The sequence below is a fragment of the Ammodytes marinus genome, assembly GCF_949987685.1.
Source record: "Ammodytes marinus genome assembly, chromosome: 6".
Lineage (NCBI taxonomy): Eukaryota > Metazoa > Chordata > Actinopteri > Uranoscopiformes > Ammodytidae > Ammodytes > Ammodytes marinus.
In genome coordinates this window covers 8,743,487-8,759,151 of record NC_137235.1, presented here as the reverse complement: position 1 = coordinate 8,759,151, position 15,665 = coordinate 8,743,487, and the positions used below count along the sequence as shown (strand labels likewise).

Here is a 15,665-nt window from a genome sequence, read left to right as displayed (position 1 = left end):
GGCATCTGATAATCAAACAGCAGCAGGTAGTCCGGATGCTGAGGTAAACTTTACTTTGCTCTTTTCCAGTTTTGAAGTGTTTTCAATGAGAGCACAGTACCGCCGCGATAATGTTTTTCTGTGTACTCTGTGTACTCTGTATTGTTGACAAAGACATATCTGTACTTGTGAAATGTTTTTGGATTCAGTGGGACATAAGTACAGTTTTGTGTTCTGAATTCAAACGGAGCGAAAAACCCACAAGCCGACTGTCGATCCGTTTTGGGTCCCACTCGTTGCTGACAATTTAGCACTGCTAAACAAGGCTCTCAGAGAAATACACACACCTCACAACAACAACACAACATGCAGTACTTCTCCAAATGAAAGAGGGTAAACACATTCAGTTTCCAGGTTCATGCACTTTGCGTTTATCTCTCCTTCTATCATGTTTTATCGATGTAGCCTACAATCACAAGATTGTCAGGCAAGTCTTCACCATTCTGAGCACAACTTGCAGCATATATGTTTTTAGCTGTGTTGATAGGGGCACGGGAGCAGCAGACACAGTCTATATTAATAAAAATACACCATCGTCTCACTTTAACATGCTGCTTTATTCTTCCTTTGGTCATATTGATTTTACTTCAGTATCAGCTCTCAGGTGAGAATATTGGGAGATGTTCCCTTCACATTGAAAACACAAGTAGCATCGCTAAAAACACCAACCTGCGTTTCCTGCCTGGCGGCATCTGTTCCCAGACACACAGGTTCAAACACATGAAAATCTGTGTGTGCTGTGAATGTATTTTTGACCCTCTTCCACTTCCCTCCTGCTACGCTCCGCCACACCGTCTCCCTCCAAAATAAACTATTCCCTGAAAAGCAACAGCAGCACAACACAAACTTTGCTTACGAATGATTGTTTCCTATCTTTGTGTGCTTATGTGTGAGAACTATATCTTAGATCTTGTCTGTGTGTTTGCTTTTGTGTATTCTGTATGTCTGTGCTGTATTTATTTATTGCTGCTGGTGCATGGGGAAACGAGGATGGATCAATGAAGAGAAAAACACACGACAATACACAAACAACATGAATGGCCCGAAATAATTAAAGAGACCAAAAAATTGGCCACATTTCAATCTGAGACAGGAGAGACTTATTTAAGCTCTTTTCGAAATCCTCTTTCCATTCTGATGATTGTATTCAATGTGATCCTTCTCCCTCGTCTGCATCTCTATATGATCCATGTACCAAATACTCTGTTTTTTCCCTCCTAAAATCTTAGTGGGTGGAGTGTTCTTGCCTGGTTGAACTCACCTGTGTGCGTTGGTTTGTGCCTTACAGAGCCCTCACTCTGGACAATCAGCTGGTCGTCTTGGCAACCACTGCAGCGGACGCTGGCCGTTACCACGTGGAGGCGGTGAACGAAATGACGGGAGAGAACGTGACCAGTCCAGCCGTCTACCTGAGCATCTCAGGTAAAGAAATGATTCTGATTCTTAACAAAGGTTTGAAGTGCAAGAGCAGCCCTCAATATGAATGAGTGTGGATTGAAGGATTTTCACACTCATTGAGAAATTACTACTATTGCTACTTGCTCTTTATTTGATTTTATTTCACCTCTTTTGGGGGCTCTTTGGGGAAGCTTGATTACGCTCTCTGTGTGGAATGATAGCGGTTTGCTACGATATGACAAGAATTCAAAGATTCCATTGAAAATCTACTGCACTGTTTGTTGATGTGAGAAGGCAGAAGGCATTTTGAGTAACAGTTTGATTACCGTTGACAACTCGTTAATACAACTTGAAAATGAGGTGAAGGCAGAGGATATGAAATGTTCGTTAAATACAAATCTGAAAAACAGATGTAGCCTTGTTGAAATTTGTGAACTAAATACTACAGATCCTGACCTCACCGTTAAGTGTAGAAATATAGTTATTTATATATACAGTATGAATGTGTAGAAAGAATGTGATCCAGCTAGATCGTTTCATTAGACTATCATGATTATATGTTAAGTGGTGTTTTTTATACGAGCCTATATGATTTTATATGACACGGGCCTGGGGAGCCAAGTTTTATTTTGGCCTTTTGGCAAAGAACTTGCTGCAAAGATGTTAATTACTCCCAGCTGCCTGATATATTACCTGTCGTCTGACATTTGTTCCTTAAGCTGGCGAACGTGCGAATCACTCTGCTAGAAAATGAGAGCTTTGATTTGGTCAATAATCAGCAAGAAGAGACAAAACCTTCAATAAATCCTCTTTACCCTTTCATCTGTAATCAATCTGGAACTGGAACCCAAATGGAGCGAGCTATACTCCCATAATATACTAGCTTTAGTAACCAGTGCACCTTCTTTTTTTCTCTCTTTTTCAAACCAATACAGTCTTTTAAAATGAAATTACTATTGCCTGAATTTGGGGCAACAGTGTTGATCCAGATACTGAAGTTTATTTGGTGTTTACAGACTTTTGGTATATTCAAAATATAAAAAGTGTTGTTTTTCATTGCCTGTTTATATGTGGTTTTACCTTTACTCAAAAGGTCTAGCGATACAAGCTCTATTTTGGTATAAAAAAGTCCTTTCTTTTGCATTGGACTTTGTCTGTGTAGCCTTTATGCTGCATGTCTTCATTGCTTTTAGTTTTTGATTGTTAAAATGTGCTACTCTCCAAAAAACTGCAAGGTTCAGGGGTATGTTTTCTGTTGGGCTTTGTTCATGCTTCTGTCATGGCCGTTATGAATGGCTTTATGGCGGTATCCTTCCATTCCATGTTGCTTTTATTGCCAGAGGATAGACTGCTGTCTGACAGTCCTTCAGCTGAAGTGCTTGCTATGGTTAAAAGAGAGGGAACCAGGGAGTACTCTCTGTCCCTTGTGGCTGTATTGAGTTTTAATTAGATTCTCTTTACAGGGTTGTATCCTTTGGCATCCTTTGTCACCAAAGCACACACACACAATCACATAAATATACGTCTAGTACCTTGTTACAGCTGTCAGGTAGGAGTAGTCCCTTGGGCGTTTTTTTTTTTTGGAATTGTAAGGGTGTAGTTAGGCTTCACTGATCAGTCTTCCACCATAAACGTCTGCGTGCCCATGTGGGTGTGTGTTTGTCTTTGTTTACGAGTGTGTATTCTCTACAATAAACATTTTCCGGGGAAAAACATCCTTTGCTATAAAACACCACATTTGATTCAGTTATACGTTATTGAGATCGTAACAGAAAAGAGGGAAGGGGAATTAAGGAAAAGCTGGAGGACGAATGACGGAGTCAGATTGATGCAAAGAGAGAAACAGACAAAGGCAAACAAACAATCCTTGGGATTTATTCAAAGTCAATCCTCTATCTATGTTACACTTTGAACAGCCCGCTGGTCAGCAGGATGTTTTGGAAATTAAAGACGTGTTTAATCCGTCCCAAAAATACAAATAAAAGTATTCTGTTTTCTGCTTTCTCCGTAAAATATATATACAGGATACCCATCCGGTCTTAAAAGCATTAAAAAAATGTATTTAATTTGATATTTTCAAAATAAGGCCTTAAAAGTGTTGAATTTCGCTTACAAAGGTCTTACATTTTTGATTGCCCCTTTTAAATACTTGGAAAGGGATTGTTATGTGAAAAATAAGCACTTTGGGATTTTGTTATTAACACTATACTCATACTTCACAAAGCTACTTTTACAATTTATCCATTTGAGTATATAAATGTAAGTTTATAATAAATTATCTTTAATAAAAGTACCTTAAAATGCTTCAGACGTTCCATTATATCCTTGCTACTTTTGCCAGTATGGCCTGACGTTGGCATTACATGTCATTTGAAGTGGCATTAAAATAGGTCTTAAAAAATCTTAAATGTAACCTACCTGGATGTCCCTGGGGGGTACTCTGTTATAGTGAGTGGACACACTGGGCAAGAGACTGGTCATTTTAATGGCAGAGTGAGGCTAAGGTTTGCTTGCAGGAAATTTGAGGTAAAAAGCAACCATTTTGTGCAAATGAGATTCAATTGTGTTGAGCAGTTCACCTTAGCTGACACAAGGTAGCATTGAATGAACTCATACATATTGGGTTCTTCACAATTCTTTTTTTAAATTTTTTTTTACATTTCCTATCCTATGTCTTTCTCTCTCCTTTTCCTCTCTCCCCTCTTTTCACTTTTCCCTTCCATTAAGCAGCCGCCTGTACAGAACCTGAAGACAGAGAAGTTCATAGCTGTCAGTCAAATATTCTATTTCTATAAATGTTGTCTCTCTTTTCAGACATTCACCTGAATAAATGAGATACCTATTTTCAATTCAAGCCGTTCCTTACTTTGATTTGAGCGTTACGCTCGGCACACAAGAAGAGAACCAGGATTTCTAGAGAAGGAGACGAGGGAGAATAAAAAATTGACTCGCTAATGAAGTGACTCACTGGTTCAGACCGAGGACATGACCAACTACCTGTAATGTCAGGAGGACCGCTGGTAGAGGAAGCTCTTACATGCCACTTGCACGCAACCACACACACATACACACACACACACACACACTATCAGGCATTAACAGATAGGATGCAGTATTAGTAGTAGAGTCCTACTAGTCAAAATCTTTCGGCCAATCCACAAAGCCTCTAAGAGCAGAGACAAACGGTACACTGACGGCTGTATGACCTACCTACATCACAGCTCCATTATCAGCATGTCCTGTAACCGTGGGCTACACCGCTGCAAATAATAAGCACTAACTGTCATCGCTGGTTGAGCTGGAAGAGCCACAATTGATAGCATCTCAACAGCTTGGTGAGAGGTCAAACTCTGTAATCACTGGAAGTACAGCCCGCCTCTAAAATAAACAGCTCCTGGAGTTTTTTATCACCGCAGGCAACATATGGCATCGCGGGAGATATTTGCAATCAGTTGTATCACTGTAGCTTGAACACGACAGATTGACTGAAGTTTCATTTTTGATACTCAGAGAAGAAGCTATTCTGCTCACAGTGGCCTGAATATCAAGTGAACACAGCAAATCACATTAACACAGCCACTCCAGGGAGCAAGGGAGGGAGGGTAGGTTTAAAGGTGCATTTCTGGTCAATTAGTTAAAGTATACACATGTTTGATTCAGTGTGAGCTTGACCTGTGTGTGTGTGTGTTTACTGTTGAGAGTTCTAACGGCCTCGGGGTATTTTCTGTTAGTGGCAGTAGATGAGGATCCCTTCTCCAATTAATTAGGCTCCATGCGTAACCTGCTAATATCTCTCCCTCTCCGTCTCTGTTTAATACACACATGCACCTCGGCCTGTCAATCAAGACAGCAGTCAGTCTCCCTGGTGCCCAGAAGAGTGTGTGTGCATGTCGGCTGGCTTCTGCTCAGTTCACAGCGGTGCAGGTCTTAGTAGGTTTGCACATCAGACCATTAGAGCGGCAAAATATCCCCAAAGAGAGATCTCACTGGAGGGGAGACTTAACACACACACACACAAACACACACACACACACACACACACACACACACACACACACACACACACACACACACACACACACACACACACACACACACAAGTAACAATATGGAGCTTTCTGTTTTTGTTGATTTCTAGTGGCACCTTTGGGCAAAAGCGGTAGTGTTCAAAATACGACCCGTGCAAAGGCATTAGAAATAACTAGGGATGCACCGATCCACTATTTTTAGTTCCGATCCGATTCCGATATATGGGCTTTGGATATCGGCCGATACCGATACTGTCCGATACGATATCATAATTGTTAAACATTTTTTTGTTGGTGGTGATGTTATGTGTAAGGCTAGGAAGGCTTAAGCTATTCTAATTTAAAATAGCAAGAAATATACACAAATGCATGTAGGTTTATCTTAAAGGCAAGACTATGCAATATTTTTATGAAAATATAATTAATAAAATAAGTCTTCTCAATGATCACTTCTGCCCCACTAGAATATGTGTTGTTGTGTTTATCTGCACAGTCTTCCTCTCTCTGGCTGTATTTCACATAGTAGAATGTGACACAGTGTAGAAGCCTCTCCAATTCCTTGACTAGGGTTAGGCTTTGGTTAGCTCACTGACTAACAAACTGATATGTACTGTTTGTCAAATTAGAAAGCAGTGTCCTCTATCCCTCCACCGAACGTCGGCGCATGCTCGCGCGGCTCGTTCGCTCTTTAATAGTTAAACAAAATAAAAAATTATTTTATTTTAATTTTTTAATTTTAATATCGGAGCTGTCAGTCCGATATCCGATTCGCAGATTTCAGTCATATCGGACCCGATACTGGATCGGATTGGCCCCATCCCTAGAAATAACTATATAAATTAAGCGTTGTTTTCACTGATAGTCTTGTTTGCTGTTACAGGTAATTTATGATCATCAAAGGAAAAATTAGATGGTTTCATGAACATTTTAAAGTTCTTCGTAAGAGGTTTAAGCACATACACATGCAAAAGTACAAGTCCAGAGACGCTCAGCATATCTGGACATCATCAAAGAGCTAGAGCAGAGAAAAAGAACAGAAGAACTGTGGCAGACACATAATTACCATAGCACTTTAAATGCTCTCTCAGCTTTGAGCTCAATAGTTGATCAGCCGCCGTTATCTTTTCTGTAGAGAAGACAGTTATGTCACGCTTGTTAATGATTGCTGAATTGCAAAAATAGTTTCAAATTGTACATGCATACATAGAAGCCCTGCTTGGCGAGTGCCTCCTTTTTTTTTTAAAAGGGGAAATAAATGTACTCTTCCTGTTTAGCATTTCACTTCCATAAAGTCGGGGAAACTTGCCAGACAGATTTAAAACAGATTGATGCAGTGGAGGAGGAGATGTCCTGGCTTTTAATCCCTAAATGCAATTGATAGGATCTTTTGGTCGGACCCTCGCTGCCTCGTAAATGCTCACATCTTTCAAACCCCACAATGCCAGTTTGCAACACAGGCTTTATCTCAATTTGTAGTTCTCCGAAACCCCAGGCCTAGATGTCCTCGATGACATTACGGAGTTATTCCTCATACTTTTACACACTTTTCGCATCTCTTTTCTATGGTTGAGTAGCACCTTGCATGACTTGTGAACTGATTTTGTTCAATGACAATCTGTGCCGAGTTCCCCTTCAAGATGTTCTACATGCTGTAACCTCATAATTACTGTTTGGCAGACCTCAGTTTCTAGGAACAAGCTCTTTTGAACACAAGAACAAGTTTGAAGAAGTCGTTTGAAAACGTACAGCTCGCCTTTGAAGCATCATAGTTACTGAAGTAGTCACACAGTAGTTACTGCACTGTAATGAATTGAGTTAAAAAATGGATTCTGCTGAACAAAGAACAGAAACAAATCAGCCGGCAGTTATTTTCACAAGTTGTACAGTGATGTAGCCGACTAAAGCACGACACACAAGGAGGCAACACAGAGGAGAGTGTTGGAAAGAGAGCAAAGGGACACATTGGGCTCCAAGTGCATAAATGCATTGTAAAAATGACCTTCTATCCTTTCATAACCCTAATGTTGTATGTGTTTGTCGGGGGGAGGGGGTTGTGGGAGTCTGAGTTTGATTACCTCGGGCCTGGTGATTGGGGAGTATAGAGTCTGTCTGAGTTTGATTACGCCTCCTGTCACAGACTCCCTAGGTGTCTGCCATTTTACATCACGGCCATTTCTCTCTCAGAATTTCAGTCTATCCTCTTTTCTCACTGCCTCCATCAAACATGTTGCCTCTTGCCTAGTGGCCCTGAGAAATGACATAGAGGCCTTTTGTCAGGGGCTGAAGAATAGACTTGAGTAGCATTTGTGTCTGCTGACCTCGGGATAACCCAGACACACACACACAAAGCGTCAGTAATATATATTGCTATATATGTAGCTACACGTTTATTGGTTGGGAAAGTGAATAAAATAAAAAAAGAGATAAGAGAAAAGAGAAAAGTGATTAATTCAACCAGCGAATGGCATATGACTCACACGCTTATGTATGTTTAAAAGGCTTTAGATCAATACGCGGTTGAAAGTATTTGTTGAACACTGGCACATGTCTGTACGAGTGTGTGTGTGCTCGGTGATCGTGTTGTTGTTTTACGCATGCCTGTGTCTCTCTGTCATTGTGTTTCTTTTTCTAATCGTCTTCCCTCCCTTCCAGATGTTTCCTTTCCACATCACTGCCTCTTAAATGAGAGCCTGCCGTGGATCTCTCTGTGCGTGTGTGTGTGTGTGTGTGTGTGTGTGTGTGTGTATGCCTTTGCTCCAGGTCCCATCCCAGTTGTTCTTTGGCGCGTCTAATTGGAGGTATTTTAGTGTCCCTGGAGAGAGTGATTGTGCCGTTGTGTTTTTGCTGGGTGGAATCTATGTGGCTTGTGTGTATGCACTTTTGGTTGGTTGTGTGTGTGTGTGTGTGTGTGTGTGTGTGTGTGTGTGTGTGTGTGTTTGTGTATTTATGTGTGTGCGTGAGTGTTTGTGTATTTATGTGTGTGCGTGAGTGTTGGTGCATTGTAGTTTTGCACACTCAGACAGCTGCTAACCTGGATGGGATTTTTTTGCTGCATCAGGCCTTGGTAGTTTTCAAGGAACACCAAAGGAACCAATATGGCAAGTTGGCAACATAATGATCTGTGCCCCCATTGTGTGCTCTACGTGGGTAGAAAGACTGCAGCTTGTAGTGTTGGCTAGGGGAAATGTCCAAGGAGTATTAGTCAAAGCACTGATTGAAGAATACAGGCAGCCATGCGGAGTAATGATTGTTCCTCAATCTTTTTGGCTGGTGACCCCTAAAAACAAAAACAAATGCCAAATTGGATGCTGTGCAACAACAACTCACCATCTCGTGATACAGGCGCAGGTGTAGAGGCACCGAACAGTGACACTAAATCTTCTCTCTCCCTCTCAAATGACTGCTCTTAATTAATTATCGGCAGAATCTATGGCGATGTTAGAAGGCAGCTGCCAATATTCTTTATTTAGCAGCGAGATAAAAATGGCTCCAGCATTTTGCGGTTACGGTCAGATGTCGTTAGACTTTCATCTTTTAAGCGAGGCATAGAATTATGTTTTGGGTGAGCACTGAACTATGGCTGGCAACAGCAGCAGCTATAAGATTAGAATAGGACATGTTCATTTGATTCTGTTAAATGTTGATATTAATTATAACAATGGCATTTTAAAAACTGCTTTCCTATAGTGCTAAAGCTAGAGAAATAAAATGTTGCACTCAACTAGCAAAAAAATTACAGAGATAGCTGGTGTTCAAAAAATCCATTTTGTGCACCTGTTGGTGATGAGTTTATTTATTGCTTGTGAGAGACGCAAGCTTCAAGAGGACTGACTAATGCAGGTTGCACCTGCTGAACTTAAAAACTGAGAAGTTAAATTAGAGGGAATCTGATAGATTTGAGTGTGCACCCCACTTTTATGAGCCTGATTTATTGCTAAAACTTGTTTGTCGTTATTTGATCAGAAGAGGTATTTTCAGCTAGCAATATGATTCTTAAAATTAAATATCATATCGTACGGTTTTAAACTGTTGTTTAAACAAAGCAAACCATTTTGAAGAGTCAGCTTGACTAGTTATTTTGAGAAATCTTCACATTTGTTACTGATTAAAATTGTTCTATTGATCCCTAGCCAGGTCTGTTTTTAAACATTACTCACTCTGATCGTTGCTTTGGGTGTCTGACTGTGTTGAAGAGTTTCCATTTGAAGCAACAAGCAACACTGTCCTGATATTTGTTCATTTTGGCAAAGTACAGCAGTTTCTGCGGTAACCGATTTGATCTGGTTCTTTTGAAAATAGATTTTGGAGACAAAAGAAAACACCACATGTGCTTCAGATGCTGCTGTGTTCAAGCTGACTTGCCAAACAAATAATAATTTGCTCACCATTCTGTGACCATCTATGAGTGCCTTCGACTTTCACATGGTTAGATGTGCAAAATTATTTTATTTTATTCTGTTGTAGTTGATTAAATTACCTTTGTGTAAGTCGAGTCTGGAGTAGAATGGATTAAAAGATAAATATCTGTCAGTCATTATCCTCTATGTCATTTGCATTGTAGCAATTCTGTGTGATACTTCATATAACATAAAGTATCATACTTTCTAAATAGACCTTTTGCATTTAATACCCGGTTGGTTGGCAACAGTTTAGCCAAATCCTGGAGATAACGTTTTGCTGGGGAGTAAGATGGCAGACAAGAGCCGGTAGTTATGAGAGGGATACAGGATTTCAATTACTAGAAATGCTGAAATAGTTACTGTTGAATAATTACATCATTATTTATACGCTGTGAACAGCTATTGTCTAGGACCAGTCGATCCTTTTGAAGTATAGTTTGTATGTATCGGAAATCTGGTCAGATGTGTATGCACAAACACACACACACACACACACACACACACACACACACACACACACACACACACACACACACACACAATCATATAAAGAGGCACTAATCCTCAGTGGGTTTTGATAAAGAGGCTTGGCTAATGACTTGTGCTTTGATTAATTCCTGCTACAACTGGTTGTGTCTGGAATTATTATATTCAATATTTCAGTTGCAAAGGGATCAGCCTTGTCTCTGTTGATCCCCGTCTCCCCACTCTGTCTGATTCCTCTGTCTCTCTCTCAGTTCCTTCTCTCTCTGTCTCTCTCTGTAATGAGGCTCCGCTGTGGTTCTATAATTAAAACCCCAGTGTACAGACAGGGAAGATGGTGCGATGGAAGGATGGACAGTGGAACCGACTCAAGGACTGTGGCGGTATGACAGGCGAACCCTGTGTGTGTGTGTGTGTGTGTGTCCATACGTGTATACACTCAACTTGTTCCACCTAGTTATGGATGTAATTGCTGGCGTGTTTTACAGCGTTAGGAAATAGATTAAGACGGATGCCCATGTACTCGGCTTTGACTGAGCAGTTTCACACCCACTCAAAACCGTCTTCGAATCCTCCCCCCTCCCCATTCACAATTACAACAGCCAATAGACAAACAAAGAAAGGCAACAGTAAAAAGAGCCGGCAGTGAGAGAAGTGTCTGCTGGGAGAGGAAACAGACAAGGAAGTCACAGTAACAAGTTTCTAGGAATCAATGAACAAGCAGAGAGAGAGAGAGTCAGATGAGGTAAAGAGGCCATAGAACAGTAGCAGGGAAGAGGCTTGTGAAAGCTTTACCGTTACACAGGTTTCCTCCAGCATTGTTTACTGCGGGGCTGCAGTTGTATCCGGGACACTGTGCTCTCTGAATCTCCTATACTGTGTGTGACCTATCTGTGTTTGTGCTATCAATTGTCTGAGAGGGAAGAAATAGGCCCTGTTGCACTTTTCTTAGGTGTCGAAACAATACTGTGATAACTGTACAGCCGATGAGTGTTACAAAATAACACTTAAATAACATACATTTGGAATAAATACTGTGTGGAATTTTTTTGTATTTTATTTTATTTTTGAATCATGTGGATCAGAAATATGGCGATTAAGTCCATATTTTGCTTCATCATGGTTTAACTGATCCATTCAACATTACTTTGCATGAAGTCAACTTCAGAGAACATAATCCATCTGTGTTCTGGCTATCAGACTCATTTACTGTAGCTTACGCCCTTTGATAATAGCTGTGCTGTGTCGTTATTGTGGGGAATTGTAGTTGATGTACCATCAGCAATGACTAATGCACAATCTCTCCAGACAAAGACTGGGTGGAGGATAGCATCTCAGCCGCCTAAAGGAGATGAAATGCACGAGCACACACCACACACGGGAAGCTGAATGAGGTGTCAAGTGTGTAGATAAGTACTATGCTGCTCATGGGTTTAATGATCCTGTCAGTCACACGATCGTCCCTTATCGCCACCTCGCGTACACTATGCAACCCAGGACTGTGTGTGTGTCAGTCAGTTTGTGTGCAAGAACATTAACATTCGGAATAGGAGCTTTATTCCAGTCTCAAGTTAGACGTGGTGTACAATACATGAAGACACAGACATTTTTACCGTTTTCCAACTGAGTTGATTAGCTTTGCTTTGTTTTGATACTAAGCTCGGCGACTCCAAACTGAGCAACCCATTGGGATAAGATGTTCATATGCCAGCTTGTATATCAACACATGCTAGCTATATTCAGGGTGTTTTCAGACTATCCCCCGAATATAAATGAAATATTATTGTGTATGCGAACATGCTGATTGTCTGTGTGTGTCCGGGCTTCCTGCTGGGTGTAACAGGTTATTGGAGGAGTAGCGGGGCCAGTCAGATGTTAATTTGAAGCAATAGAAGTGGAAAAGAAAGAGAGAGATTGAGTGGGAACAAACCGGAGCTGGTGAATGATGGGGCAGGGCGGCAAAGGGAAAGATTGGATTTAGAGAACAGAAGTAAGATAAAGGAAGGGTAAATAGGCGGAGAGATGATGAGGTGCTGAGGGAGGAGAAATATGCTCAATAGCAGGGGGACGGGGGCAAAGAGAGAGGGATGATTGTGTCATCAGTTGCTTGATTTAGCATATGTGGTGTGTATGTGTGTGTGTGTGTGTGTGTTCGGCGATACGGATACAATTTTCTGTCATGGTATAAATTTGTGCATTTTATGGAAATTCAATAGACGTAGTAGAGCACATCGTCCAATATTTGCAGGGTTGGCTCCTCCTGTCTACATCTCCCGGGCAAGACATTGGACCCATGCAAATAAGAATCTAATGCTAAAGTGCTTTGGAATAAAAACTATTTATGAATGTAGTCGATTTCCCGTTAATAACTCAACTCAAACATTGGAACATTTCTAAACTATTTCCTAATAGGATTGTCACCTTGTATTCAAGAGCCTATAAACAGGAGTTAAATGAAACAGGCTGTGCCTTGTACTCCAGCGGAGGGAATTCATATATTGCAGTTTCTCTGATCTATTGTGTGCCCGTCTGCCCTCAGCAAACAATGCCTGTTGTCTCTTTTACGCAAAAGCAGGTGACTTGTAGAATGGATAATCTTGACACTAAGCCACCTGGGAAATAATGTGTGGAAGGACTTTAGGCTCCACGCTGCAGTAGATGAAAAACAGGGGGATGAAGTTGAGGCTGTCTTTATATGCCTTTTAGAAACTGTCGAGAGTAACATTATCATGACCGCAAATCAGAAGTCACCTGTGACAGTCAAATGAAATACTTCACCAATACCTAATGCTGAGATAACAGCTGCTGCTTTAGGAAACTCTTTTCAAGAATAACTCATTCTTAGTTATTTGACTTACAAGACACAAATAGGCCCTGAAAACCGACTGTCCAGTGCTATCTATGTGTGTATGCAGCAAAACGACACAAAACTCACAAAATCAATGTAAAGGAAGAATCATAACACAGACGAAACAGACAAAAACATGCAATATGTTGATTCAAGATGTTTATTTGTCATATGCACAGCAATTACAGCAGCAGTCATTGGCAATGCAATTCTTAAGCCTCAGGCTCCTCCCAACAATGCAATATAGAAAAAGAATAAAACACATCTAAAGAGAGCAACACCAGAGACAGTTAGAAACATTAGCTGACGATAACAAGTCAAAACGAGTCATGTTTATATATAGAGATTTATTAGGCCGGTAATGCTTTACATTCTCACTCCCATTAGCACGCACATTCACATAGCAAACACTTCAATTCAGCTATGCACAGACAAGTACAGAAATATCCCATTTGTTTGTTAGCCGTGAACTGACACCATGGTGTGAAAGACTGAGTGGGTGGTGCTTTTAACTGCACCGGCCTCGGTTATTAAAGCCTTGCTAAAACACAGCCACGTTTCACACTTATTTACAAATTCACACACACACAGCCATAGGTGCACGTTTATGTTTGTCTGTGTGTGTGTGTGTGTGTGTGTGTCCTCATGTCCCCCTGCGCTGTCAGTATGCACGTTAGGTAAAGTTTTTATCAGGGTTTTGGGGGGCAAAGACAGTACTCGCAAATAATTAGTGAGAGAAGGAGAGAGAGAATAGACAAGGGCCGTGCAGAGAAACAGATGAGGACAGAGAGGGATGGACTAGCAGAGAGTCTGAGAACAAGAGTGGAGCCGTGAGCAAAGTGCGAAAGCTTTCAGGATGATAGAGACGGATAGGAAGGAGGAGAGAGAGCCAGAGTGTAAAAGTTGAAGATTGAGAGGGGATGCTGAAAACAGGAATAGATCAACAGGGCCTTTAATCCAAAAATAGTTTCCCCCTTCTCTCCTCTCCCTCTTCTTCATCCCTACTTACCTCCCTGCCACTTCCTCCTCCCCTGCCTGGTTGTTTGGAGGTGATTGAACGCACACACACACACACACACACACACACACACACACACACACACACACACACACATAAGGACACAGCAGTGTGTGCGCATGTGGACGGATGATGTCCTTTACCAGGCCGCGCTGTCCGGTGCCAGGCGGAACAGCTGCGGCCAGATCTCACTGATCTATCACTGTTTTAATGAATCTGTTATAGCCAGGCTCAACCAATCGATCTCCGGCCCACTTAATCAATTAAGCAATTAATCAGACACAGAGCCTAACTGTTCCGGCCCCCATGAGGGATCGCGTAACACACACACGCATGTAAACACCCACACACACAAACACACTCAATCAATCAATCACTGCAATGCAAAGGCACATCTCACTGTAATAGGTGAGAGAAAAGGACACATGACCATACCCGCACTCACACGCACACACCTGCGCACACACACGTAAATACACATACTCCCACACACACAGACACACTCACTCACACACACACACACACACACACACACACACACACACACTCACTCACTCACTCACTCACTCACTCACTCACTCACTCACTCACTCACTCACTCACTCACTCACTCACTCACTCACTCACTCACTCACTCACTCACTCACTCACTCACTCACTCACTCACTCACTCACTCACATGCACTTTTACATAATGGACAATAAGTCAGTCAGCATGGTTATAATTGTAAGAGTTGGATCTACTTTCTTTTGTTTTAGTAAGATGCACGCACAGCAGGACTAAATATGGCTTTGTCTGCAGGTAATTGGTTTACAAAAAATAGACCTAAATGAGATGAGCATCACATTCAGATAAACAGGAAATATTTGTTGGCGAGATAATGCAGGAAGCTTTGGTGATAGTCACCAAATGATTATCTAAATCCTGCCCGGATTGGGGATTTTAATTGGTATGAGAATATTAACCTCTCCTCACCTACATTTAGTGTTTTAGTAATTAGTTTCTCTAAATTGCAGCATTAAACAGCAAAGCAAACTCCACAATTCATGTTCCTCTCAGGACTTAGTTCTGGGGGTCCAGGGATGTCAATTCAATTAGAGCCTTCCTTAGCGATCGTGTCCAGGGAATAGAGGATAACATCGAATGTCAATTTGGCAAAGTGAGTTTAGGTGAATCTATTTTAAGCAGAAGCATTATGCTACAACGCCAGTGTATTCTGCATCATTTAACGTTTTCTAATAAATTGGTTTGTAACTGCAGGCTGGAGCAACAGTCACATTTTTTTTAAATAGGTTTTACGCAACCTGTCTTTAGTCAACAAAACTCTAAATATCACATCTCAGTGCAATGTAGGTTAGTCCTGGGACAGCCCAACATTGCACACTGTTTAGGGGCCCAAAACAAGTGTATAATAAAGATAATCCTTAATTGTGGAAATTTAGAATATAAT

At 41.1% G+C, this 15,665-nt stretch overlaps 1 protein-coding gene across 1 annotated transcript in view; it reads left to right on the top strand.

The window, feature by feature from the left end:
• The window catches only part of LOC307252277 (protein sidekick-1-like), a gene marked incomplete at its 5' end in the record, with an annotated part of 221,470 nt that overhangs the window by 109,689 nt on the left and 96,116 nt on the right, over window positions 1-15,665 (top strand). Inside the window, one exon of the mRNA XM_080029914.1 lies at window positions 1,328-1,461. Coding sequence (XP_079886040.1) covers window positions 1,328-1,461 — 134 coding nt within the window. The remainder of the gene's footprint in view (window positions 1-1,327; window positions 1,462-15,665) is intronic.